This window comes from Pleurodeles waltl, chromosome 8, assembly GCF_031143425.1.
Source record: "Pleurodeles waltl isolate 20211129_DDA chromosome 8, aPleWal1.hap1.20221129, whole genome shotgun sequence".
Classification (NCBI taxonomy): domain Eukaryota; kingdom Metazoa; phylum Chordata; class Amphibia; order Caudata; family Salamandridae; genus Pleurodeles; species Pleurodeles waltl.
This window is the reverse complement of record NC_090447.1, coordinates 1,146,984,454-1,147,008,280: the sequence shown is the minus strand read 5'-3', so window position 1 is coordinate 1,147,008,280 and position 23,827 is coordinate 1,146,984,454. Positions and strand designations below refer to the sequence as shown.

General features: G+C 43.9%; 1 protein-coding gene across 2 annotated transcripts in view; it reads right to left on the bottom strand.

Annotated features, from left to right (window-relative positions):
* The window catches only part of RCBTB2 (RCC1 and BTB domain containing protein 2), a 463,444-nt gene that overhangs the window by 361,893 nt on the left and 77,724 nt on the right, over positions 1-23,827 (bottom strand). Inside the window, exons 2-3 of one of the 2 annotated variants that reach the window (XM_069205376.1) lie at positions 3,715-3,925; positions 3,031-3,186 (exon numbers count right to left, since the gene is read on the bottom strand). In XM_069205376.1, the coding sequence (XP_069061477.1) occupies positions 3,031-3,186; positions 3,715-3,717 (159 nt within the window). In that variant the 5' untranslated portion in view covers positions 3,718-3,925. The remainder of the gene's footprint in view (positions 1-3,030; positions 3,187-3,714; positions 3,926-23,827) is intronic. The other variant, XM_069205377.1, reaches the window with a different exon arrangement.

Here is a 23,827-nt window from a genome sequence, read left to right as displayed (position 1 = left end):
CTCACTCTCCATGGCCCTGTATTCGCAGGGACTCTGACCCCCCCAGGCAGTATGTGTGGTGTTCGGGATTTTCAACTGTAATATCTTGCTGTGCAATGCCAATATGTACACCGCTGATATCCCCAATATGCCAGGGCTCCTTACCTTAAAGCAGAGGGAGACCAGCTCGGTGACTCCCCATTCAAGTCAGTGCTGCCAAAGAGTATCCTCATGGACTCAGCCAACATACGCATTATGGCCCTCATTCTGACCTTGGCGGGCGGCGGAGGCCGCCCGCCAAAGTCCCGCCGTCAGGTTACCGTTCCGCGGTCGAAAGACCGCGGCGGTAATTCTGACTTTCCCGCTGGGCTGGCGGGCGGTCTCGTTCAGACCGCCAGCCAGCCCAGCGGGAAAGAGGCTTCCACGATGAAGCCGGCTCGGAATCGAGCCGGCGGAGTGGAAGCTGTGCGACGGGTGCAGTTGCACCCGTCGCGTATTTCACTGTCTGCGCAGCAGACAGTGAAATACATGTAGGGGCCCTCTTACGGGGGCCCCTGCAATGCCCATGCCAGTGGCATGGGCACTGCAGGGGCCCCCAGGGGCCCCGCGACCCCCCCTACCGCCATCCGGATCTCGGCGGTCCGACCGCCGGGATCTGGATGGCGGTAGGGGGGGTCAGAATCCCCGCGGCGGTGCAGCAAGCTGCGCCGCCGCGGAGGATTCAATGGGGCCGCGGTACACTGGCGGGACCCCGCCAGTGGTGCCGGTCCGACCGCGGCTTTACCGCCGCGGTCGGAATCCCCATTGAAGCACCGCCGGCTTGTCGGCGGTGCTCCCGCGGTCCTCCGCCCTGGCGGTCAAAGACCGCCAGGGTCAGAATGAGGGCCTATATATGCTACCTGCTGTTCTTGGCGGAAACTCCGTTCCAAGCTCGGCGGGGTATCTTCTACTCACCTTCCCTGCCTTTGACTGACAACCCTTGGCTCCCCCTCACACATGAGATGCTTTTCAAACCCACTCTCCACCATTATGACCTACATACAATAGGAGATGTATTCCATGATGGACACGTTTTGACACACTCGGACGATACTTGCTTTAGAAAGGCCTCCTTCATGTACCACTTTGTCTTGCGGTGACTACACAATAATCTCCATTTCTGCATCCCCACATACCCCTCCCCTGATGTTTTCCCTATATTAACCCTTATTATATCAGACACAGATGGCAGTCGCCTAGTTTCCAGACTACACCATACCAGCAGCCCTGAAACCAGACTACACTCGACGTGTTCGGGAGGCCTGGGGAAGAGACATGGGCTATCCATTAACCGACAAAGTATGAGCTTACTGCTGCTCTCAAACAAAGCTTGTTTCAGTCAATCATGAACTCAAACACCTATATTTTAAATTTCTTCATCACGCACACCAAGCCCCAAAGCACTTTGCATGCTTCAACCCCACTTGCTTGTCCCAATGCCTCAAATACCATGCCCTGGATTCAGACTCTGCACACTAAACATGGTCGTGCCCACCCATTGGACGTTATTGGACCACTATTTTTTCCACACTCTCCACCATGATAGAACTCGAAGCCCATGCACACTATCATCGAGAGGAGGAATCACTCGATCTTGTGATTCAAAAAAGCTTCTTCAACAAAAAACAACTTATAAAACTCCGAGCCCAAAACTACATGGCGAACTTATGCAAAGCATGAGTATCCGCAGCTACACATGCCATCAAACACTTAATAGCAATGCTCATGTACCTATATGTTCTTGTTCTTATTTTTTTTATTTCTCTGTGTGTTCATTTTTTTCCTGCAAAACTTAAATAAGTACAATTTACAAAAAGACATGGGTCAGTTAAAAGACATGCATGAATTTTTATCATAAATGTTTTCTCATTCCACCTGTAAAAAACATGGCACTGTGCATGTGGGGGGATATGTCACTTTACAATCTCTCAACTAAGGAAAATAGTGAGACCAGGACAAATTTGCAAGGAGGAAAATGTGCCCTATAATCAATCTTGGTTCCTTTTGCAAAACAGTTCTCTAATACATAAATGTTTAGCAAAACATCAGGGGTTCTTCTGACAGCTAAGACCGCCTAAACCAAAACTCTGGGCCCAATTCACAAAGGTATTCAGCACCCAGGATTTACTTAGGTGCACCATGACCTTCAGATTCGAGTACAAAGTCACTTCAGGATTGATAAAAATGTGAATTTGTGCTACTAAGTGGACTTCATCACACTTGAAATGAAACCAGTATGGCAACATTTTGAGTGGGAGTAAATGTACTCACAGGGGCAGGATGTAGGTGTTCCAGGACCGAGGTAAGTGTGAGAGCTGAACTCTAGAATCTCCCAAATTTGAGGGTATTCAAGAACCTCAGCCAGATATCATTTCACAGTCAGTACAGCTGCAGATTTACTTCTTACAACGGCAGGAGAATATTCATTGTCAGAGTGGAAAAAGGGAGGGAATACTTCCCAAAAATGTTAAGGCAGGTATGAGGGACTTGAAGTAGTGTTTGAGGAATTTGCCAACGAGAAAAGGCCTTTCTTAGTGGACAGAGGGGAAAATGATATTTAGCGCAAAGGGAGAGAGACTTCAACATTTATGCAAGCAGAAATGTGTGCTTTGCCACATTTCCAAATGCTTATGTGTGATTACTCCTGGGAAGCTGTGACACTCACCATTTCCCAGGAATACTTTAAGAATTCTTAATGGATTCAAAGAAAATCGAAATGTATTAAAACAAAGTAAGCCCACTATGCAAATTTCCATGCTAATATGTGAGTTGTATTCAAATGTTGACAAACATGACGGATGTGAAACAGAAAATAATTTTCTCACAAACACACATTTTATCATTATAAATATATATTCACAAAAGAATGTTGTGTGATGCAAATACTACAGGGAGAAACAACAGTATTTTTAATAATATATACACTAAGGAAATTCAAAAATGAAAGAAATAGATTCGTCATATGTTGGAGATGAATAATATGCAGCAAAGAGATCCAAATGTAAGACTTACTTCATCATTTTTAGTAACATATAGGACTTCATTCCCAGCACTGCCAAATACACAGGCAAGACGAATTGACCTTAATTCTTCCAGTGAGCACAGGGCAAAAACTGGCCATTTACCAATGTCTAACATCTTCAGCATGCGCAAGGGCCCATTCTGCACCTGAAAACAGCATGAATACACATTTAAATCAGCAATGCCTGAGAGATAAATGAAATAAGATCATATGTAATTACATATTTTTCTATAGGGCGTCATTTCTTAGATCTTAGTATCTTGTCTTAGTTAACTTTACTGTGTCACATAAATAAGGGAACTAGGAACAATTACGTATTGTATTATCTAATAGATTATTTCTTTATAGGAGGACTACAATTACTAGTATTACAGAAAATGTTTAAAACAGTCATTTGGTATGCAACTACAATTCCTTCATTTCTGTATTTTCAAAGAAGACACTATCATACTAGCAACAATTTTTGTAATAGTCAGTGCACATTCTCATTACTATTTACATTCAAGATACAGGACATTCTTATTTCATGACATGCTATTAATCGACGTCTACTGTTATAATTCGTGTTGCTAGCACACTTTTATATATTTACTTTCATCTTCTCTTTAACTACTTGCGTTTTAAAGACGTTTTACTGGTCTGTATCAATCACTTGCTCATGTTTCTTAAATTACCATTGTCACTCAAGCAAGGGAACACTGCATCGTCCACGTTTACTTTGCTAGGCTACTTCATTTAATTTAGTAGTGAAGTCCGTCTTCCAATGCCTGTTTTTCCACTACTATTTTGAATTTTTCATACCCAACAGGTTATGTTGCACTAATAGTTTGCACTCAGAATCTTTTTTCAATTTGCCATGATCGTAACTTTCAGTTAGGTTGCATCCTGTTGGCAAAAAAACACAATTTATATTTGACTGTATAATTTTTATCACTTTGCTCATATTACATTATATATTTTTCACAACATATAACATGATTTATTTGTATCGAATTTCAACAATGTAAGCCTGGAATACATAGGATTCCTCCAGAGGCAAGTTGGACTTATGGCTACAAAATATTATACCCGAGACTACTAAATTTAAAAAAAGATTTAAACACAGGCCTAAGTATGAAATGTCAGTGTGGGTGATACTCACGGGTGCACAATTTATACACTTTAACCTTAGTTACGTTTCTCAGAGTTTCTGAGGAATGGACGCGAAAAAATACCCTTACAAATCGGTAATAACTGTTGGCAATTCCTAACTGTGTTTCCTACACCTTTAAGCATATGAAAGTCCAGAAAGACCCAGGAACAAGTATTGCGAAAAGTAAAAACTGAATTTTCAAAGAGGTATGAGTGGCATGAAAAGCCTCTTTAAAGAAAAATATTTTAAGGTATTAAAAAATGAAAACCTATAAAAGTAATATTGTAGAATACTGTATGGAACGTAAATGAGGGGTTAGAAAAACAGGTATGTTATGTACGATATAATGGAACTTTTGCTACGGTGGCCGGGATATCGGTCACATTGTGACGGAGTATCCCATCCGCCGAGTTCATTATCAGGCCCTTAGTGTGACTTTTAGACATGCTCTGAAAGTGTGTGTACCACAGACACAAGTCATCATCATAACTCGTTTAAGGGTTCCGGAAAAACTTCCCAACCATAGTGCCGCTTCTCGTCATCCAGCGGATTTTGTGGGAATGGGCAGTTACTCTATGAGCAACGATACGCTCACTTGAATTCGCCAAAAGGAAAGATCCACATAGTAACCTAGCTTTGTTTAAAGCTACACTAAGAAAGTTTTCTGCAGAGCTGCTCTCATTTGTTCCAGCAACAGCTTATTGTTTTAGATTCTTCTCTATTTAGGTTTTTCATATTTTTAAAACGTATACATAGATCATTAAGTGCTTTTCTACTTTTACATTGGAAAACCTTATTTACTGCTTAAGTATCCATTACTTACCACAAACCTAGCCACTACCCGAGTGTCTTCAATGGTGAAGGTCATAGTGTTACCATTTATTGTCTGTAGGGCCCTTCACTGTGTTCAGCTTTTTCCACCAAGCTTCCTTTAGCAAAGTTTGCTGTAAAACAGAGCAGGCTCCCCTTTTCTGGAGGTTCATTATGTAAGCTTCATGCACTCTCTTCATCCATTGGTCGTACAGTGGAGGAGAATGTTACAGTAACAACTGACGCACCATTGCTTTAGCTGAGAAAAAGGCTTAAGAGCAATAGTACGTATACAGAAAAGGATAGGATGTGTTTGTAACTGTCAGTGAGGACATGTAACTTTGCTAGCTTATGATGTGGCATTCTGCATGGGTGGACAGTTATGAGGTAAGAACAAACTCCCATGTGAATTATAGAAGTAAATGGGTTTCCAGTTTAACAAAACAGTTCTCTTCTTCGACTCTCTAATTCCCTGGCCACCCCTCGTACATGCTTCTAATTTGAAGAGGAGGTTGTGTGCCCTGGGTTCACCTTGGTTGGCATCTTTAGGATCTTTTTCTTCATGTGATTAGAGGTTTTATTTATACATCTTTACACTTTCCTTGACTCATTAGTACTCACTTATCAACACCATAACAACATGACAGAAGAGACCTGACTGACTTTTGAAGATTAAATTGTTCAGGACATTCTTATCACTCCCAGTTTACTACACACTCATTGTTAGACTTGGCATCCTTGGCGTGGTCCCCCCTATCTTTGTGCCTCTGCTTCCTAGGTAGTTGATGTGTGCTGGACTCTGTTGTAGCTATTTTTGATGCTCTGAGCACTTTACCACTGCTTACCAGTGCTAAAGTGCAAGTGGTCCTGTGTAAAATGTATGTGTATTTGGCTTTCCATGATTGCATCTTTGATTTACTAGTAAGTCCCTAGTACAGTGCACTAGAGGTCCCCAGGGCCTGTAAACCAAATGCCACTAGTGGGCCAACAGCACCAGTTGTGTCACCAACATTAGTAGCCCTTTAAACATGGCTCAGACCCGCCACTGCAGTGTCTGTAGTTTTAAACTGCCAATTCGACTTGGCAAGTGTATCCACTTGCCAGGCCCAAACCTTCCCTTTTTATACATGTAAGGCACCCTGAAGGTAGGCCCAAGGTAGCCCCATGGGCAGGGTGCAGTGGATGTTAAAGGTGGGACATGTACTGATGTGTTTTACATGTCCTAACAGTGAAATACTGCTAAATGCTGTTTTCACTGTTGCAAGGCCTATCTCTCTCATAGGTTAACATGGGGGCTGCCTTTAAATATTATTACAGTGCAGATTCCATTTGAGAGCAGATACAATTATGGAGTTTGGGGTCTCTGAACTCACAATTTAAAAATACATCTTTTAGTGAAGTTGGTTTTTAGATTGTTAGTTTGAAAATACCACGGCATTTTCTAGCTTAAACCATTCTGCGACTGTCTGGGTCAGTTTGAAAGTTGGGCTGTTTGTGAATCCCCTCTAGACAGTGAGGCAAAGGGAGCTAGGGTGTAGCCTGCATATCCTGATGAGCCATCTGTGCTAGAGTGGAGGGAGGAGTGGTCACTTAGACCTGAATGTGCTGTGCCTGCCCTCTCGCAATGCAGTCTCCAACCCCCTGATGTGTGTCTGGGGCCTGGCTTGGGCAAGGCAGGAACTTTCAAACAAGGGAGACTTTCCTTCAAAGGCAGAAAAGGGCATAAGTATAGGACCCAAAACCCCTGAAAATGTGATAACTTCGGGATTCAAGAGAAACCTCTGCCAAGGAGAAGAGCTGAAGAGAAGTGCTGCCCCTGCCTGTGACTGTGCTTTGTTGGGTTATCCTGCAGTTGCTGCTTCTGTCTGTGAAAGGGGAAAAGACTGAACTTTGTTGTGCATTCCTGCTTAAGAAGAATCTCTAAGGGCTTGAACTGAGCTTGCCTCCTGTTTTGAAGACTCAGGGCCAACAAAGACTTCCTCTGCCAACCCCTGGACTCTCTGCTGAGACTCCTGCCCTGCCAAGTGGTGTCCTACCCACCAGTCCCTAGGTGAAGTTGGCAGAACAAGAGCTGAAAATCCATGCACAGAACCTCGTGCAGGGAACTTTTCGACGTACCATGTGCAAATTGGCTGATAAATGACGTGCCACCGGCTTTGCGGCTGAAATCAACGCTCCACCTGCATCGCGACTGGGAGATCGATGCATTGTGGCTAGAGAAACGACACGCAACACCCGCTTGCAGCTGCTGATAATGACGCAAACCCCACGTAGCGTGATTTTTTTAACACAAGGCAACCACATTTTCCACTCATCGTCTCTGGGTGTCAAAGTCACCCCGACTCTGCGCGGCTCTGAGGTGCCACACCCGGAAATTGACGCATCTCTCTCTTGCGAGGGAGAAAAACAACGTATCGCTGACCCCACTGGAGAAAAAATTATGCAATGTCTCCCTTGCGAGGAAGGAATCACTGCATCGCTGACTTTTCCGATGCACGCTCGCCCACGCAGCTTATTTTTTGACGCAAATAGAGTACTTTGTGCAAAATCAACTTTTCCATTGTGTTCTATGGAGTAAGACTCTTATTCTTTTGAAAATGCATATCTTAACTTGTGTATGTTGGATTTTTGTTTTGGTCTTGTTTGATTTAGATATATATTACCTATTTTTCTTAACTGGTGTGGTGTCAATTTTGTAGTGCTTTCACTGTATTACTGTGTGTGTTGGTACAAATGCTTTATACATTGCTTCTGAGTTAAGCCTGCCTGCTCATGCCAAGCTACCAAGGGGGTGAGTGTGGGTTAACCAGGTGTGTATCTCCTTTGCCCTGACTAGAGTGAGGGTACATGCTTTGACAGGGGGTAACCTGCCAACCAAAGACCCCATTTCTAACACTCATTACACAAACTATTACATAAACAGATGAATGGGACAAACTAAGTAACTTAACACGATACCAAGTCGAAGTGGACTTCATGTGGAAATTATGATTGAATGCATTAAGAGTAATGTAGGACTAGAAGGACTGTTGATTTTTAATGCACCACAAATATTCAGAAATATTTCAGAAAGAACAGGACGTTGGTTTCCTAGGGGAGTGTACACAACTGGTTCATCCTTATTACTAATACTGCTAACTACTAAACAGATTTTGTACAAATTACTAGTTGAGATACAGATCCTTGGGAACCACATCAAAGTCGCTATCAAACAATATACATACAGGAAAGACTGGAGACAATGAACAGAATTATCAAAGAAAACAAAGAATATCTTACCCAGAGCAAGATCACTAAATTAAAAAAGGATGCAATAATATCTGGGATAATCATTACATGCAATTATCAGAAAAAATAGCATCAAAGGGGTCTAAACCAGCTTGATATGGACCATATGATTGTCCATCGTGTTCTGAGGCCTGGAGCAGCGGGGAAGAATCAGACTGATTCTCAGTTGATCATTTGGACAAGGATGCATGAGGTTCCAGCACCAACCAAGATTTGAACCACCAATGCCTTTCTAGTAAATTTTCCATTGTATTACCCTTCTTTCTAGGGTTTCCATTACCCATTTCCTGGAAATTAAGGTGCTTGTTTAGAAAGAGGCTGAGGTCCACCTAAGCGACAAACTTCAGTGATAGTCAACTGGCTACACTTAACAAAGGACTGGGTTTGTTCCCACCAATGAAGGAAACAAGTTAGCTCTATGTATTGAATTGTCTTTATATTTTGGAAAGATTAGACTTTTTCAATACAACCACTGAGGATGTGGACATTGAGAAGAACATAAGCCTTAAGAAAAGGGCAATTGTTATTCCTCCTCCTCGTTTCTCTAGAAGTAAAAATATATGAACAGACAGTGATGAAGGATTTCACAACATCTTTACGGGACTATATGAAATCTTTTTCAAAACCTTTCCAACAGAGAGATTAGGGGTTTAAAAATCACTAAATCCAATCTGAACACAAAATGTTTTTAAAGATTACAGGCACTCTACGGGGAGAACTTTTGACCCAATTATGAAGATTCTCTACATGCACCATTCTGACACTATGCATATTTATACAGATACAAATCCGTACCACTGTTCCATCAAGATCTGAAAGAGTTATAGAGAAGATATTTTGATCATTTGGAAACGGGATGAAAGCAGCGCCAAATCCTTAAACAACTGGTTAAATACCTGCAACTTTCATTTGATTTACTAGCTCCTTAAATAGACAAGATTGAGCCTTTTTAGATTTAAGGATCACTGTGGACAGTGTGAAACTTAGGACAGAAGCCTGCAGAAAACCCATGGACAGAAACTTATTTCTATACTTCTGCAGGTTTCACACATGCCCACTACAGGAGAACCTTCATGTTGGACAGTTTTTACTCATACGGAGGAATTGCTTAGATCTGAGTTCATATGAAATCCATGCTAACATTCCTACAGATCAATTACATAACAGGGAGTAGCCCTCAAGATCATTCAAAAAGCAATGAAACATGCAAGAAACAACACCAAGACTCATCATTACATCAACAACGTTGGACACTATACAGAGCAGTAGGTTTGTGTGAGCACGTACAATGGTCTAACTAATCTGATCAAGCGTTTCATTAACAGGAACTGGAACATTTTGAATACAGGCTGCATGACCCTAGAAAAAAACATTATTTACATTTAAACAAAATCATAATCTATGGGGCATGCTGGTATATACAAGTCCCAGGTCATTCAAAACAGCTTTATCAACACTCCCAGACCTTCTTCTGGGAACTACCCAAGGTCACAGGATATCACCTGTGCACCAAGTCACAGAAATGAACACTTCTTTAGATCTCATTCTCCAAACACCTTGGATATTATACAATTTTACTGACTGCAACAGCACTGGAGTTATTTACCTCATCAAATTCCCATGCAATCTTAGGTGAGCAGGTATGACAACACACAATGTAGACATACACTCTTCAGCATCATAGCAATAATAGATGCAAAAGTTCCACAACCAAACAAACCTTTCATTTTTTAACTGCATGCCATCATGAGAATTACATTAACTGGACGTTCATTAAAAAACTGATGACTAACGGAGAGTGACTTTAATGCAGACTATTTAACAAAGAGCAATGGTGGTTTAAAACTAAACACCCACATTGTTGGTCTTAACGATAATTTGATATAGCACAGATGTCATTGGAGCACTGATCTCATTTTATTGCCCCCAGCTCACTTGACCCTGACTTTTCTACCTAAACATCTGGGACAGGTTCTTTAAAAACATCTCCTTCATCCATATGGAACATTCCAACTACCATGCTAATCCGACAAAAAAAAACCCACCTATGACTGCTGTGAAGACCCTGCCTGTCCGATAAGTAACACTCAATGGAATAAACGGTGAAGGGTGTTAGCATGCTGTGGCTACAGTCATTTCATTGCAGCATGGGGCGAAATGAAATGATTTCTGTATGTCCAGTATTCCTTATACACTTAGACTTCTGCTAATCATTTCCAGCATATACCTGTTGTGTCTACAAATCACATTAGCCTTCTACTGCTTGCGCTTTTAGAATAGACAAACTGGGGGTAACCCACCCCAACATATTTTGTCTATTGTCCCTAGGTTCACAACATAATTGATTCTTCCTGATATGCTGGGAACTAATATATTTTAGGACATCTGTATATCTTTAATACTTTTAGTTGAATCCCTTTTCCTCCATCTTTGTGGTCCCTACATTATCATTAGCCCTCGGCTTGCATTACATTACATTAGTGGGCAACGGGGTTTCCTACATTTCCTGACATTTCAGGGCTTCTTGGTCCGAGTAGAGGATACAGTGTTCTTGGAGACCTTTAAAAAGTGATCCTTTGTTCACTTGATTTAGAGATGCCTTCGATCAGACAGCAAACCGGAGGTAGATGGCACCAGGTATTCATGTTATTTTTTTGATTCCGGACTCTTTGGTTCCCGACTAATCCCTCGGCCATATTTTAATATGATTTTAAGAGGTTTCACTGCAAAAATGTTTATACTGGCTTTATAAGTCATTTGAAGTATTGTCATGTCCTAATAAAATAGATTAGAACATTATTAATTGTAATAACAACACTGTTAAGATAATTTGTTGGCACTGTGTGTGATATGTTTACATGCTACTACCGCTCTTTAGCAACAGTTTCTGATACAACAGATACTTGCATAAATAATGACTGCACATAGACCTGTCTGCTAGAGTATTCAAGTGTCACACTACTAACATAAATCACCAACAGTGATTTTCACAAAACATTTTGACACACACTGTAGTTCTTAGAGATTTAACTACACCACCACAGGAGTGATAACCTCCTTAGGCTAACAAGATGTCAGGAGACTTCATTAGGAAAGTATTTCATATTTGTTGCACATTCCTATAATCATAAAAAACGCAATGATACATGCAGTTTAATGATTCTGTTGAGTTGTTCCCCCCTGTTTCGAAGAGTGGAGGCAGGATCGCCTCATTAACCAGGGTAAGACTGAACCCTCTTTGCCCGGCTTGGTTTGACAACGGACTCTCTAGATGGTGTGAACCCACACAGTTGCCTACACAAGTGAGTGTGAAGTGCCGGTAATTCACTTACACTCATGTCATTATCATAAAGAGCATGAAAACTGAAGAGACTGCATAGGCAACATTGATTTTTAGTTCTTTTACGGTTACCAAGTCCACAGAAGGCGGGATACTTAAGATCCATTTGATGAGGACCTAGGTTCGGTACCTGTACCTCTTTTACGTAAAGCGATTCTACATCCACGTGGGTGATCGATAGAGAGAACGTAGGTATGAAGAAAGCCACAAGCGCCTATTTCAAGGCAACCAGAAGGGCTGGAGCATGTCAACACTATACTAAAGGCTAGAACGGTCACCTTTCTACCATTTTCAATATAGCCACTGGGGACCCCAATACAACCATTTTGTCCACTAGGGGCTATTATTATAAATTCCCCTCGTACATTATTCATTAGTTACCCACACACCAGTTAATTGAGGCCTCATTAACCACATTGTGGCCATTGTTTCATAATTCAAACAGCCTGAAAAGCAGAATGGATCAAAGGGACCAACAGGCCTCCAATCCGGCTTGGAAACTCACTGGGCAGGCTACGCATTTCTCACTTCACACTTAATGGTCTCTATGTATTTGTTGCCTGCTGTAGCACAGAAGAGACTGCTCTGTACAGCGCAGACTGCGGAAGCATAACACAGACTGTAGAAACATATCAGAGAACTCTACAGCACACAAGGGACTCCTGCTGCACAGCACAGCCTGTAGGAGCCGAGCACAGATTGTAGGAATGGAGAGTAGAGGAGCAGATACTACAGATTCCCAGGAAGGACAAGACAGAACAGGTTAGGAGGAGCACGGTGCAGCTGGTAGGGGCACAGGCTATAGGAGCACAGCGTAGACTGTAGGGCAGAGAGGAGAATGTTGTGGAATAGAAAAGCACAGCACATAATGCAGGGGTACTGTAGAAACTACGGGAGCACGGAGAACTGGAGCACGGCACAGACTGCAGAAACTCAGTGCGCACAGCCCCAGCAGAGTACTGCAACAACACCAGGGGCAGAAATGACTAAACACAGAAACGACTGCAGAAACATAGCAAACACGGCAGGAGCTCAGCAAAGGCTCATGGAGCACAAAAGAGACAAAGGAATATGGCAAAACCTGCTGCAGCACAGACTGTAGAAGTACAGGACAGACTGAAGAAGCAAAGCATGCAGCTATAATTACTGAAACTACTGAGGAACAAGTCTAAGTGACCACTCTCTCACAAAACACAATGAACAAATAAACACTACCAAAACACTGAAATTAAAGGAAAATGCTTCTTCTAACCTAATTGTCTGCAATAGCTATCCCCTCTCCAATGCAGAAATGATTACTGGATATGAATCGGACATCCTCTTCTTGAGACACAGCTTGCACAATCAGTGCCTCCGTATATTGAAGAGTTGGAGTGGATACACTACACAGAGTACAAGGTAGAGGCTCTATTCTTGCTCCTTCACATCCCCATTCTTGTGAGAGCGTGTACATTTATATTCAGCTCTCCAGCTCTTGCCAAACCGACACTATCCTCCTAACCCATTTCCCAGACACTACCACAGCCTTCACAGGAGAACTCACCTAATTACCAGTGCATTACTGTCCTACAAGAACCACCTGACACTTGATCACTTGTACAAGCACAACAGAACGGATGCCTCAGTGGAAGCGTTGTCGTCTTTGATACTTGAGAATATTGTGCAACTATCAGATTGACACAGTCTAAAGGTTTACCCTGGATCTCTTACTTCTTAACCACATCACGTTCTGGCAGAAGATTCTATTAACACTGACTGGGCATATTACTTCAGCATTGTCTTCACGTCAGCCTTTCTATAAAAAAAACATATCTGAATGAAATGAAAGCATCTAAACCATAAGTCTAAATATGGAGACCGCTTCCTTTATTGATGGACGCTATAACTCTTCCATCTTCACCTTCACACCCTGTTGGATGTCAGAACACAACTCACCAGCGCTGTGTGTTTCCCTGCATCTTTGTTTCCCTGCATGAAGAATAGAGTAAGTCTTTGATTTTTTTCTAGTTTCAGGATTTGCCTGGGATTCTCTCTTCCGGGTGATCTCATGCTGGGCCCATACTCTACCAAGATTTCGGAGCAGTTTTCATACTTTGCTTTCAACCTAAGCATCAGCTATTAACTACAACCAATAATTGCCCAAACTGCCAAGGATGTCTTTTTTGCCCTTTGTGGTTTTGCATTCTCAAATATGAATCTCTTAACCAACTCAATGCGGAGGACGACCCATTGAGATTTCCATGCTACTCCACAGTGCAGCGGATGTCAATGGACCGTCCGGAAGGATTAGTGAGGGATCCTCCATTGCTTTCACAGTGCTTTGATAGTACGGATCCCAAAGGTCAGTGCCACGAGGTGAAGATAATGGTAGCGCTGATTGTGTCCAGTGGGGTAGATCCACCCAGCTGCCACTACTTAGTTTGGGGGAGTCATCACAGCCTCTTTTAGATCCAGGCTTGTGGATTAAGGCTCCGCCACAAATATAAGTTTTATGATTATCCCTTTCCTTTGTGGCCCCAATCCACCCCTCCCACCCAGTGAAGGGAATATTTGATGGCCTTTTTTTTTTTTTTTTGCTTAATTCTGCTTCCCGAGGTCTTTCTGCCCATCAAGCAGCACAAAGTTTGAAGGAGGTATTGCTTTCTGGTGATGCCGCTTTCCTACAGATTCCTGCTCGTGGTTCATGGGCGTACTGCAATCAACAAGTAGGGATCCCAATAGACAGAAGGTCAACCCCAAGCATGGGTCAACCTCAAAACCAAGGGGGTTATATATAAAACATGCGATTTTCCCTCCTGGTGGCTTCCCGAGGAGGCCACCATGGAAGGGAACATTTAGAGGCAATTTATTTTTAATGCTGCTGCCTGGGGCCTTTCTAGAGCCAGCAAACAGCACAGTTTCCCACAGTGTCCTTCCACCCCCATGGTATATGCTGCACTGGGTGGAAGTAAAATGTGAATAGCAAAATAACCGAACATGGCTCAGGAGGATTGACAGATTGCCCTATGCTGTGGTGGGCGGAAGTAAAACAAGATTGGCTGAATAACTCATCAATGGCTGCAGTGGGCTCACCCATTGCCCCATGATGCATGCTGTGGTGCCTGGAAGTAACATTTGAATGGCACAATAACCGATCAATGGCTGAAGTGGACCGATACACTGCTCTAAGCTGTAGTGGGCGGAAACAGAGGGGCACATATCTAACTTGAGTGTGTGCCATCCACACTTCGCTCTTTCACAAGGGGCAAGTTGTCTGACAAAGTCGTTTTTCCCAGCATCAGAAACTACTATGACAATATATGCCTTATTTGATGTGTTACAACTAGAAGTCATTTTTTCATTTCTTTTCCTTCAACTGCTTTGGAGATGTTCTTTGCATCAAGTGTGGTGTCAGATAAGTGTTTTTCACTTTTGAAACAGTTATCACACTTTACTAAGCTCTGACAGCATTACATTGCATTCTTTCAGTCCATAGCACACTTAGCATTAATTTCTATGAATACCTTGCATTCTGCCTAGGCCATACAGTTTTAAATAGAAAAGATAGAGTGATGTTGGATGACTGCTTCCATTTCCTAACTTAACTAAGGGAGGAGTGCTCTGAGGCAAAGTCTGATACTGATACAGCATGTGAGGGTCAGGGAGCACAATCTGGTAGTGATTCTTTTCAGTCAGAGTTTCAATGGATGGTGACTCGTCTTTCTGTGATTTTGAGAAATATGCCTATGGCAGTCTTGATGTCCCTTCCCAAGCACAACCTATGCAACAGAGAGACAGAGCAGGGAAGACCAATCCAGATTGCAGGCGGGTACCATGCCAAGGCTGGAAGAGTGCTCAATTGGAAGCCGAACAATTTAGTTTAGCCACAAATTCATCCATTCACTGCAGATGTTTGATGTAAAGTCAATACTGCCATTTCTTTACCTATTGATTACTTACATATTTTTCTGGGTGAATACTTCCTTGATGAATTTGTGCATTAAACAAATTTAAATTCCAAACATATACTGAGGGAGCCTGAAGGTACTCTGGGGCATTATTCCAAGGGCCCACTTGAGGACTTCAACTTCATCAGGGGAGTTGAAAACACATTTCATAATAACCTCTAATTCATATGACAGTAGGGGTAGCCCCAAATTCAGAGGTGTACAATATCCATTATTCCTAAAATCGGTATCTTGTGTCCATTTCAAACATTCATAGGTTTCTTCCTACCTATTTTTCACACACTAGATTTTACTAAATAAATTTCTGCACGGTCAGTACACAAAGAAAAATCGTTACAAGCTGCTGCTCAGTTGTTGGCTCTGTCACATGTTTTTGGGCAACCAACAAACACTATACATTCTTGCAACAAGAAGTGTAAACCAGCAATCAGGGCATAAAATACAGGTGAAAACGTCACCAAATGCTCTTTTGTCATACTTAAAAAAAAAATGTAATTCAACAATTAGTTTCTTTTGGTACTCCATGAGCAATCTAAACAAATTACAACTTGCTGAATTCAGAATTGTGTCTAGTTTTTAGAAATGTGTAGCTTTCTGGGTTCAATCATTGGCTTTTTGCCTGTTTCCACCACAAACTGTCAGTAGACTGAAACTGCAAAAAACGAGAACAAGCATTGTCAAAGCCAACAGGTCTCACCTAGGAGAGCTACTGGCTTTGTTAATGTTTAGTAGCCATGTTGTATGGCAGCTCGGCTAAAACTAATTTTAAAAGAAGAGCTATGATGCAGCACTTTTTTTTTATTGCACCCCCGAGGCAACACAGATGTGGGTGGGGCAGAGGATAGATAAGAGCAGAGGGGGTGTGCATTGACAATGGGAAGGGGGAGGAGAGGGGCTGGGATAAGCAGACAGACAACGGCAGGTCAGCAGGAGGGACTGGGGGCACGCATATGTATATTGGAGGATCAGCAGGAGGGTCTGTGGCAAGCAGACAGAGGATTCTGGGAGAAAGCAGACAGACAGAGGGTGTGGGGAAGGGGCTGGGGCAAGCCCAAGGGCAACTAGAGTGTAGGGTGGGTGGACCGACAACAGGGGGTGGACAGGAGGAACAGAGAGGAAGGAGCAGAAAAAAGAGACAGCTAAAAACACTCACTTCTGTAGAGTGCTTAAACAAAAAATAATAGTGCCTTAAAAATGAAAAGTGGAAGGACACAATGTGGCCATGCTCCAAGGGAAGGACAAACACATGAAAAGGATTATGCCTTCACAGGTGTTTGATCTGTCCTACCCTCATCTGGACAACATGACTCCCTACTGGGGAGTGCTTTAATAACAGGATAGTCTTGTACGCAGTCAGATGGCTCATCATCACCAACAGGGCAATCTGTTACTGCCATTTCTTCTGTTGACTGAAACGTGCCACAAACATCCCCACCTTGTCCCATGTTGTTGTTCCCTGTAGAACCGCCTCATTCCTTGTTCGTCACTTCTAATGTGGGAAGTTAAGCACGCCCTAGATGGTTGACTGCAACTGAAATTCTCACAGCCACTTTGAACATTGGTTGTAGCCATGCCACACACTGTAGCTCAGTGGGGAAGGGGAGGTTTACTGGAGTAAGCCATACTAGGCAGTGCAAACTTTAAAAGATTCACTCAGTCGGTTTCATGAGGTGCCCTCACACTTTAGCGGGCTATGCTCCCAGGTGAAACGTGTATTAGCATTCAAAGAGAACCGTACTTCTTTTGAAAAGAACTATGTGACAGGACCCTTCTCAGGAGACCACAGCGGCTTGCACCAACCATTGCACTAATAGTGAAAATTAAAACTTTTTATACATTGAACTAGTACCTATCACCCAAGCCATTTTAATAGCTTTGGGTGGCTTAGTCATTTTTATGTAGATAGAATCATTAAACAACTGTTGTTGTGTATAATTACAAAATTGGACAAACAGCGCCACCATGTGGCTGGCTGTCATAACTCCCGGTGTTGACAATTAAGTGCCGATGCTGAGCACCAGAACAACCGAATCAATTTAAAGTAAAGAGAACTGTCTCGCATGTGGTCACCACATGCTTAACATACAACCTTAATGATACACACAGTACCTAGAAAAGAGTGTTAAAATATAGTAAGGAAAGCATGCAATGTGTTCTTGGGTTTGGTGCTGATAGTAGTGCGTGTGGAGGTGGCCGACGCACCGAAAGTTCCATTCAGGTTCGAGCCAGATACCAGACTCTCGCTCAGCTCAAGATCTGGTTGGAACTTCTATCCCATCACAAGCTGAAATTTCATGTGGCTTCAGCCGGCCATCCTCGCCCTACCCTCATGCATAGACAGGGTAAAAACAAAGCATTAACATCTGAGGTAAAAAGCAGAGACAGGCAGATACCCCGTTAGAAGGTGGTTTGTACAAAGTGAAGTCAGAAAACCTGGATTAATGTCTTCCCTCCTTAACCAAATTGTGTGATCTTCGGCAAATACCTTACTTCACTGAACCTCCTTTTCCTTCATTATCGCATATGGAAGGACCATCAAATAAATGAGTTCAGAATACCAGCTGTATAAAAACATGTGTTTTATTTAACAGACTATAATGTTGCTCTATCTATGAGAATATAAACCACATACAATGTTCACATGACAACTGTCTTCTTTTTATAACCACATTTGATCAGTTTTCTTGTACAAAACAAAATAAACAGACCAGGCACACAGTGTAATCAGATCAGTGGAAATCATCAGGACATTGCGAATGATGCATTGTAGCACATCAATTATTAGTTTAAGATGTATTAAGACCACCATTTCCCCCACATCTTAGTGTTTATGCGGGCAGCCGCTTGCTTTGTAAAATGGTTCCTCCAATTTAGTGCATGAGTCCATTGCTGCCCTCCATTCAGTGAAGGGTAGGGGCCAAACATACTCCAAATGGCGGGCAACGTCTTGTTTGGCTATCATTGTACCAATGCTCACGAGGGGGCGCCTCTCTCTAAGGCCACCCACATCCTCCAGAATAATCAGCAGGACCATCAAAGGGGGGGAGGTGGGGGCTACAAAATGTGTTTACAAAGAGACAGAACTGACAGCCAACCATCTCTCTATTTCCTCGTGGAGGGAACAGGAGTGATTTAGATCTGTTCACATGTAACCCTGATGCTTTGCCATATAAATGGAGCATTTGGGTAAGCCGAGGACCAGTGACATATGGTCAGCACACAAAGAGTAGGGTGTCGTTGGCACAGAGCACACTCTGGTCCTCAAGGCTAGCTCTCCACGGGAACCCCAAGACCAGTGAATCACACTATGTCCAAACTGCCAGGGCGAGCACCAGGGCAAACACCAGCGGCAGGAGAGGGCAGCCCTGCCAAATGCACTGAGTAATAGGAAACGGTGACATGAGGGTGCCTTTTACGCTCAACTCAGAGTTCGGGTGAGAGTCATGTGCTGATACAAGGGAGGAAGCAATATCACAACCTCAGCGGATGAGGCTGGGAGAAACTGACACTTTCATTTCTAGCTGGACTCGGACACAATTAAGGTGAGGGTGGAAAGTATGGGAAGGACCATGTATGAATTACTTTTTTTAAACAAGTAATAGATTGTACTGTTTGTAATTAAAATAATAAAATGTTTGTATAAAAATAAAAAAAAGAGGGGAAGCAAGGTCCGAACTCCATCCAGGAGAGGACCTGGAACATGAACAACAAGTCAAGAAAATCAAATGCTTTTTCAAAATCCCACACGAGTGCACAAGGGTCTTTGAGTTTGAGATTGTAATTTATAGCGATATGTACTCTACCAGTACATTGACGAGCGCTACAGTGGGGCACGAAGCTACAATGGTCAGGGTGGACAAATGAGGCAATCATATGCAACAACCAATTGGCTAGAATCCTAGCATATACCTCAATCTCTACATTTATAAGAGATTTGGCCATACAATGAATAGTTTTCCAGGGGCGCCACACTTTGTGAAGGACTATGATAATGGCCAGGTCCAGCTCTGGAGAAAAAGGATCAGTGTCTATAGCTTCCTGGTAGAGGGTTAGGTGGTACAGAGAGAGTGTGGATTTAAACTTGGTATAATACTCAACCTGGAAGCCATCCATGGGATCGGGAGGTGGGAGGGCTCGATGAATAAGATTGGCAAGAGGCCCTCGCAGCCCCGCAGCCCGCCAAACGCTCAGAGTTCTGATTGGTCCAATTGCGGATCCTACATCGTTCCTATTACTCTGGAATGACGACAGTAAAGATGGAGACATGCACACTGTCTCTGCACGTGTGGGCAGATAGGCACCTTTTTTCACATCGTTTGGGAATGCCCAGTAATATAGGAATTCTGGACTAAAGTGGTGCGGTACTTGGGGGAGATGGGAAGAGGGGGCATAACGGTCTGTGCCAAGCAACGTGTTTTGAACTTCTGGGGAGAAGCGGGGGTAAGTAGGGCACAATGAATATGATTACTTTGGGACCTGGCAGTGGCAAAAAGAAATATAGCAAGGTCACAGGGCCAGGGAAAACCCCAGAAATGGGGGGAATGCAGCAGGATTTGGAGTGGTGCATGCTGGCAGAAAAAGTGATATATGAAGGTAGAAGCTGTCCCAAGAAGTGGGACGAAATTTGGAATGGATGTAACTCCTATAGAGGCCCGATAAAAGGGGTCCTCGGATTGGTGGATGAAGATGCCGATCATCCAGAAGGGTCTCTGACATCAACAGACAATGTGAAGGCTGTGTCAAGGGGTGGGGTGGGGATGAGATTAATGTCTAAAGATCTAGTGTGGTGTACAACAGTGCAAAGTTTACAGATTGATGTTACATTTTAAATGTCAATAAAAAGATTTGAAAAAAATAATAAGTTCAATTCAAAACTACATATTTGATGGAGTCTGGCTTTGTTCTGTCCTCTAAGTAAGGCACAGGCCTTCCCAGCTGCCACAAAGCTCATACTAAGTCCACTTATCCAGTGTTAAGCTTTAAGTACTAAGCATTAGGTATGATTTCTGCTCATGAAGCAGGTCAAACATGAATTCAGTCGTCACATGGGCCTATAGTCCACCGTAGAGGTCCTCATATGCATTGTGACTGGCGAGTGATCAGAAATCTCTCAAGGGAAAATATCTGCCACCACAGTGACTATTATGTCCTCGGCCAGTACCGGAAGATATTACGCTTAGACATGCATCCATGTGCTGGTGAAATATGGGCATAGTCAGTCTCCAAGGGCTGCCATGTTCTCCAAACACACAGACACCTTTTCATTTGTCCAAACTGCTAATAGGGAGGTTCCCTGATCTGTTGTTGTTCTAGCCCCAATGGAATCTATGCAGGGTTTCATCACTGCGTTCAAATCTCCACCTCCGATAGCCTGCCCCAGGCGTAGGTTGCGAACCACTTCTTGCAGATGTTTGAAGGAGGTTTTCACCAGAAAAGGGGGAATGAAGACAATGAGGGCACTATAGTCAATGCCTTCTAAGATGCCTTTCACCATTACATATAGTACAGAGACGTCTGCGGTGGACAGTCTAACAGAGGGAAGTTTTTATACTGAAGGATGGAAGTTCGAATGGAGCCTTTAGTATGGCCCACATAGAAAGCTCTGTCATAGCCAAACCTGGCCAAGACTGGGCATCCTGGGCCAACGAGATATGTCTACAGGAGGAGCAACACTGCTGGGAAGTGGTGCTTCACAAATCAAAAAACAGTCCCCCCTTTTGATACAATAGTAAAAGCCATTGACATTCCACGTCATCACTGTAAAGGCAGCCGTCAGAAGGGCGGTATGTTTTTATGTATACACACTGCATGGAATGCTTTGCCCTTCACTAGGCCTTGCCAGAGTCTGGGCGATCCAGGTGTAGGGAGAGTATAATGCATAGGTATATAATGCATATGTCCTACTAAGAGAGGGTGATGTGTGCGAAGAATAAACAAAATGGTTAAACAACGTAGGAACTGACAAATCACAAACCCACCCACTACACTTCCAACCCAGAAGCATCTGTCGCCCGAACCAACCCCATGAACAAAGATAGAGAACAAATGTAACAGGGACTGCACATGCCCAAACCTCGCTCATCATCGAAGGATACTGTGCTGCTGAATGAAAATGAATAAATCAAAGAAACTTTGGTGTAGGAAACTTAGAACAGGTTGGACCCTTGATCAGCGGCATTGTCACGGAACACACAGAGAATATTCGGCCTTTGTCCTGACCCAGGGGCATCTACAAGTGGAGGTAACAAAGGCATCTGGGTCTCAAGGAGGGCTGTCATTCCCCTCTCCTTGTCCAGGTTACAATGGTCCTCCACCTCAGAGAAGCCAGTGAACCGAGACGAGGGTCCTGTCGCTTCCAGGAGTGTTACCTCCTATGAGTTTTGCCGGTAGGAGTGCCTCAATTGCCGCAAGGTGAATTGGAAAGGTTGACTGCATGGGTGGAAAGTGAGGAGGGGGATCAAAGTCCCTTCTTTCCTGCTGCCCAGTGGAGCAGTTTCAACGTCGCTGGGAACATAAGCATGTAGGTGAGGTTCATCGCTCTCAGATTTTGCTTAACAGCGTCAAAGGCTTCCTCTGCATCTAAGCTGAGCGTGCATAGTCCGGAAATATAAAGATATAGGCAGACTGGAAGAGAAGAGGCTCCTGCTTCCATGCCCCTCTAAGGATCACATCTCTGTCTTTGTAGTTAGGAACATTGCAGTAAGGGTTCTAGAATGGGCTCCAGGAGTGGGCTGTGTGAGCCTTCTCCAAGATACATTTGGAGGAGAGATGATCTGCAGAGAGCCAGGACCTGAAATGAACATGATTCTAAAAACTTCTCCACGGAGGATCCCTCAACCCCCTCTGAAAAGCCATCACATCTCAGGTCATTCCTCAGTGCCCTGTTTTTGGCATCCTCAGAACACTCTTCCAGGAGTATGGAGGATGTGGAGAGGTGTAAAACCATGGATTTGAGTTAAACAACAGTATCTTCAGGTGCTGAGATGCGCCCCTCCATTTTGGAGACCCTGTCCACAACATTGTGCAAATCTTGTCTCAATAGCACTACGTCTATGCCCACTTTGCCAATTTTAGTTTCAAGGACTGTTTGGGATGCCTGGATAGCTTGTAGGACAGAATCCCGTCCTTGAGTGTCAGAGGAGGAAGGGCCTGAGGGGGGAATCTCAGACAGCTTTGGTGTATCATCAGGAAGTGAAGTGAATCTGACCATCTTGATGTGAGCCTGTGAGGGTGGCGGCCTAACCCTCCCTGTAGTGCCATTTGCAGTACAATGTCTGGGGCTCTGTGTCCAGTGGGAGTCAGGTGCCTCAACTGGCCGGTTCCTCTGACCCATTTGCGTCGTGAGGCTCTATGTCACCCGTGTGCAGGACAAGTAGTCAGCTGGCCCTTCAGGATGTAGATGAAGTACAGGGCACCACCGGGAGCCCTCAGACGTCAAGTTCCCAAGTAGGGAAAACACAGGTGGCCTTGCAACAGAGGTGAGCCCACAATGTGGACGGGCAGCCAGCCCACCACCTAATGCACAGAGGCGAAATGTAGCCCATCCAAGGCCTTTCACCATACCAGGGCTGTTACAAACACCGTTGTAGATTTCAGGGCCCTTGTGGTGGGGCGTGTCATTGATGGGGCTAAACATCCATCAGCCAACCAAAGCCCCTATACAGGGGAAGGCTGGTCTGCTACTCCAAAGCTTGTATCTTGATCCACACCAAGGAGGGCCATCTTCAGGCAGGGGGCAGGCAGAACACTAGGCCTCTTCACAGGATAAAGGGATAATGATGGGTCCTCAGACATCACAGCTAGGCCAGTGGGCCCTCGCATGGAGCACAAGCTCAGGTTAGCCACGAGTATGTACTGTCCAACTGCCGCTTCCCGGCTGGCACTGCAGGGAGTGGTCCAGGCCTCACCTAGATCCTGCACATGCAGCAGGGCCACTGGAACATTCCTAGGTGGGAGAGAGAGCAACTCCCCTGCTTCCACTGTGGGACCAGGAAGAGGAGAGATAGTGGGTCACTGCACATCCCATGTCCGCTGTAGATCATGGATCAAACCACCCTGGCTAGCACCTCCACCGGGGCACAGTCTCAACTCTTCACTGGGGCCCAAAGCTGCCCACCAACCTGTGTTGCTACTTCTGGCAAGTCAGTATCCCTGGGGCCTCCAATAGCTGCCATTCGGCCCAGGGCATGTCCTGGCCCCAGATGAGCACATCATTAGGGGGAGAGAAGGCCTAGGTGTCCCAGGTCCCAACAAGGGTCTCAGGAAGGTGT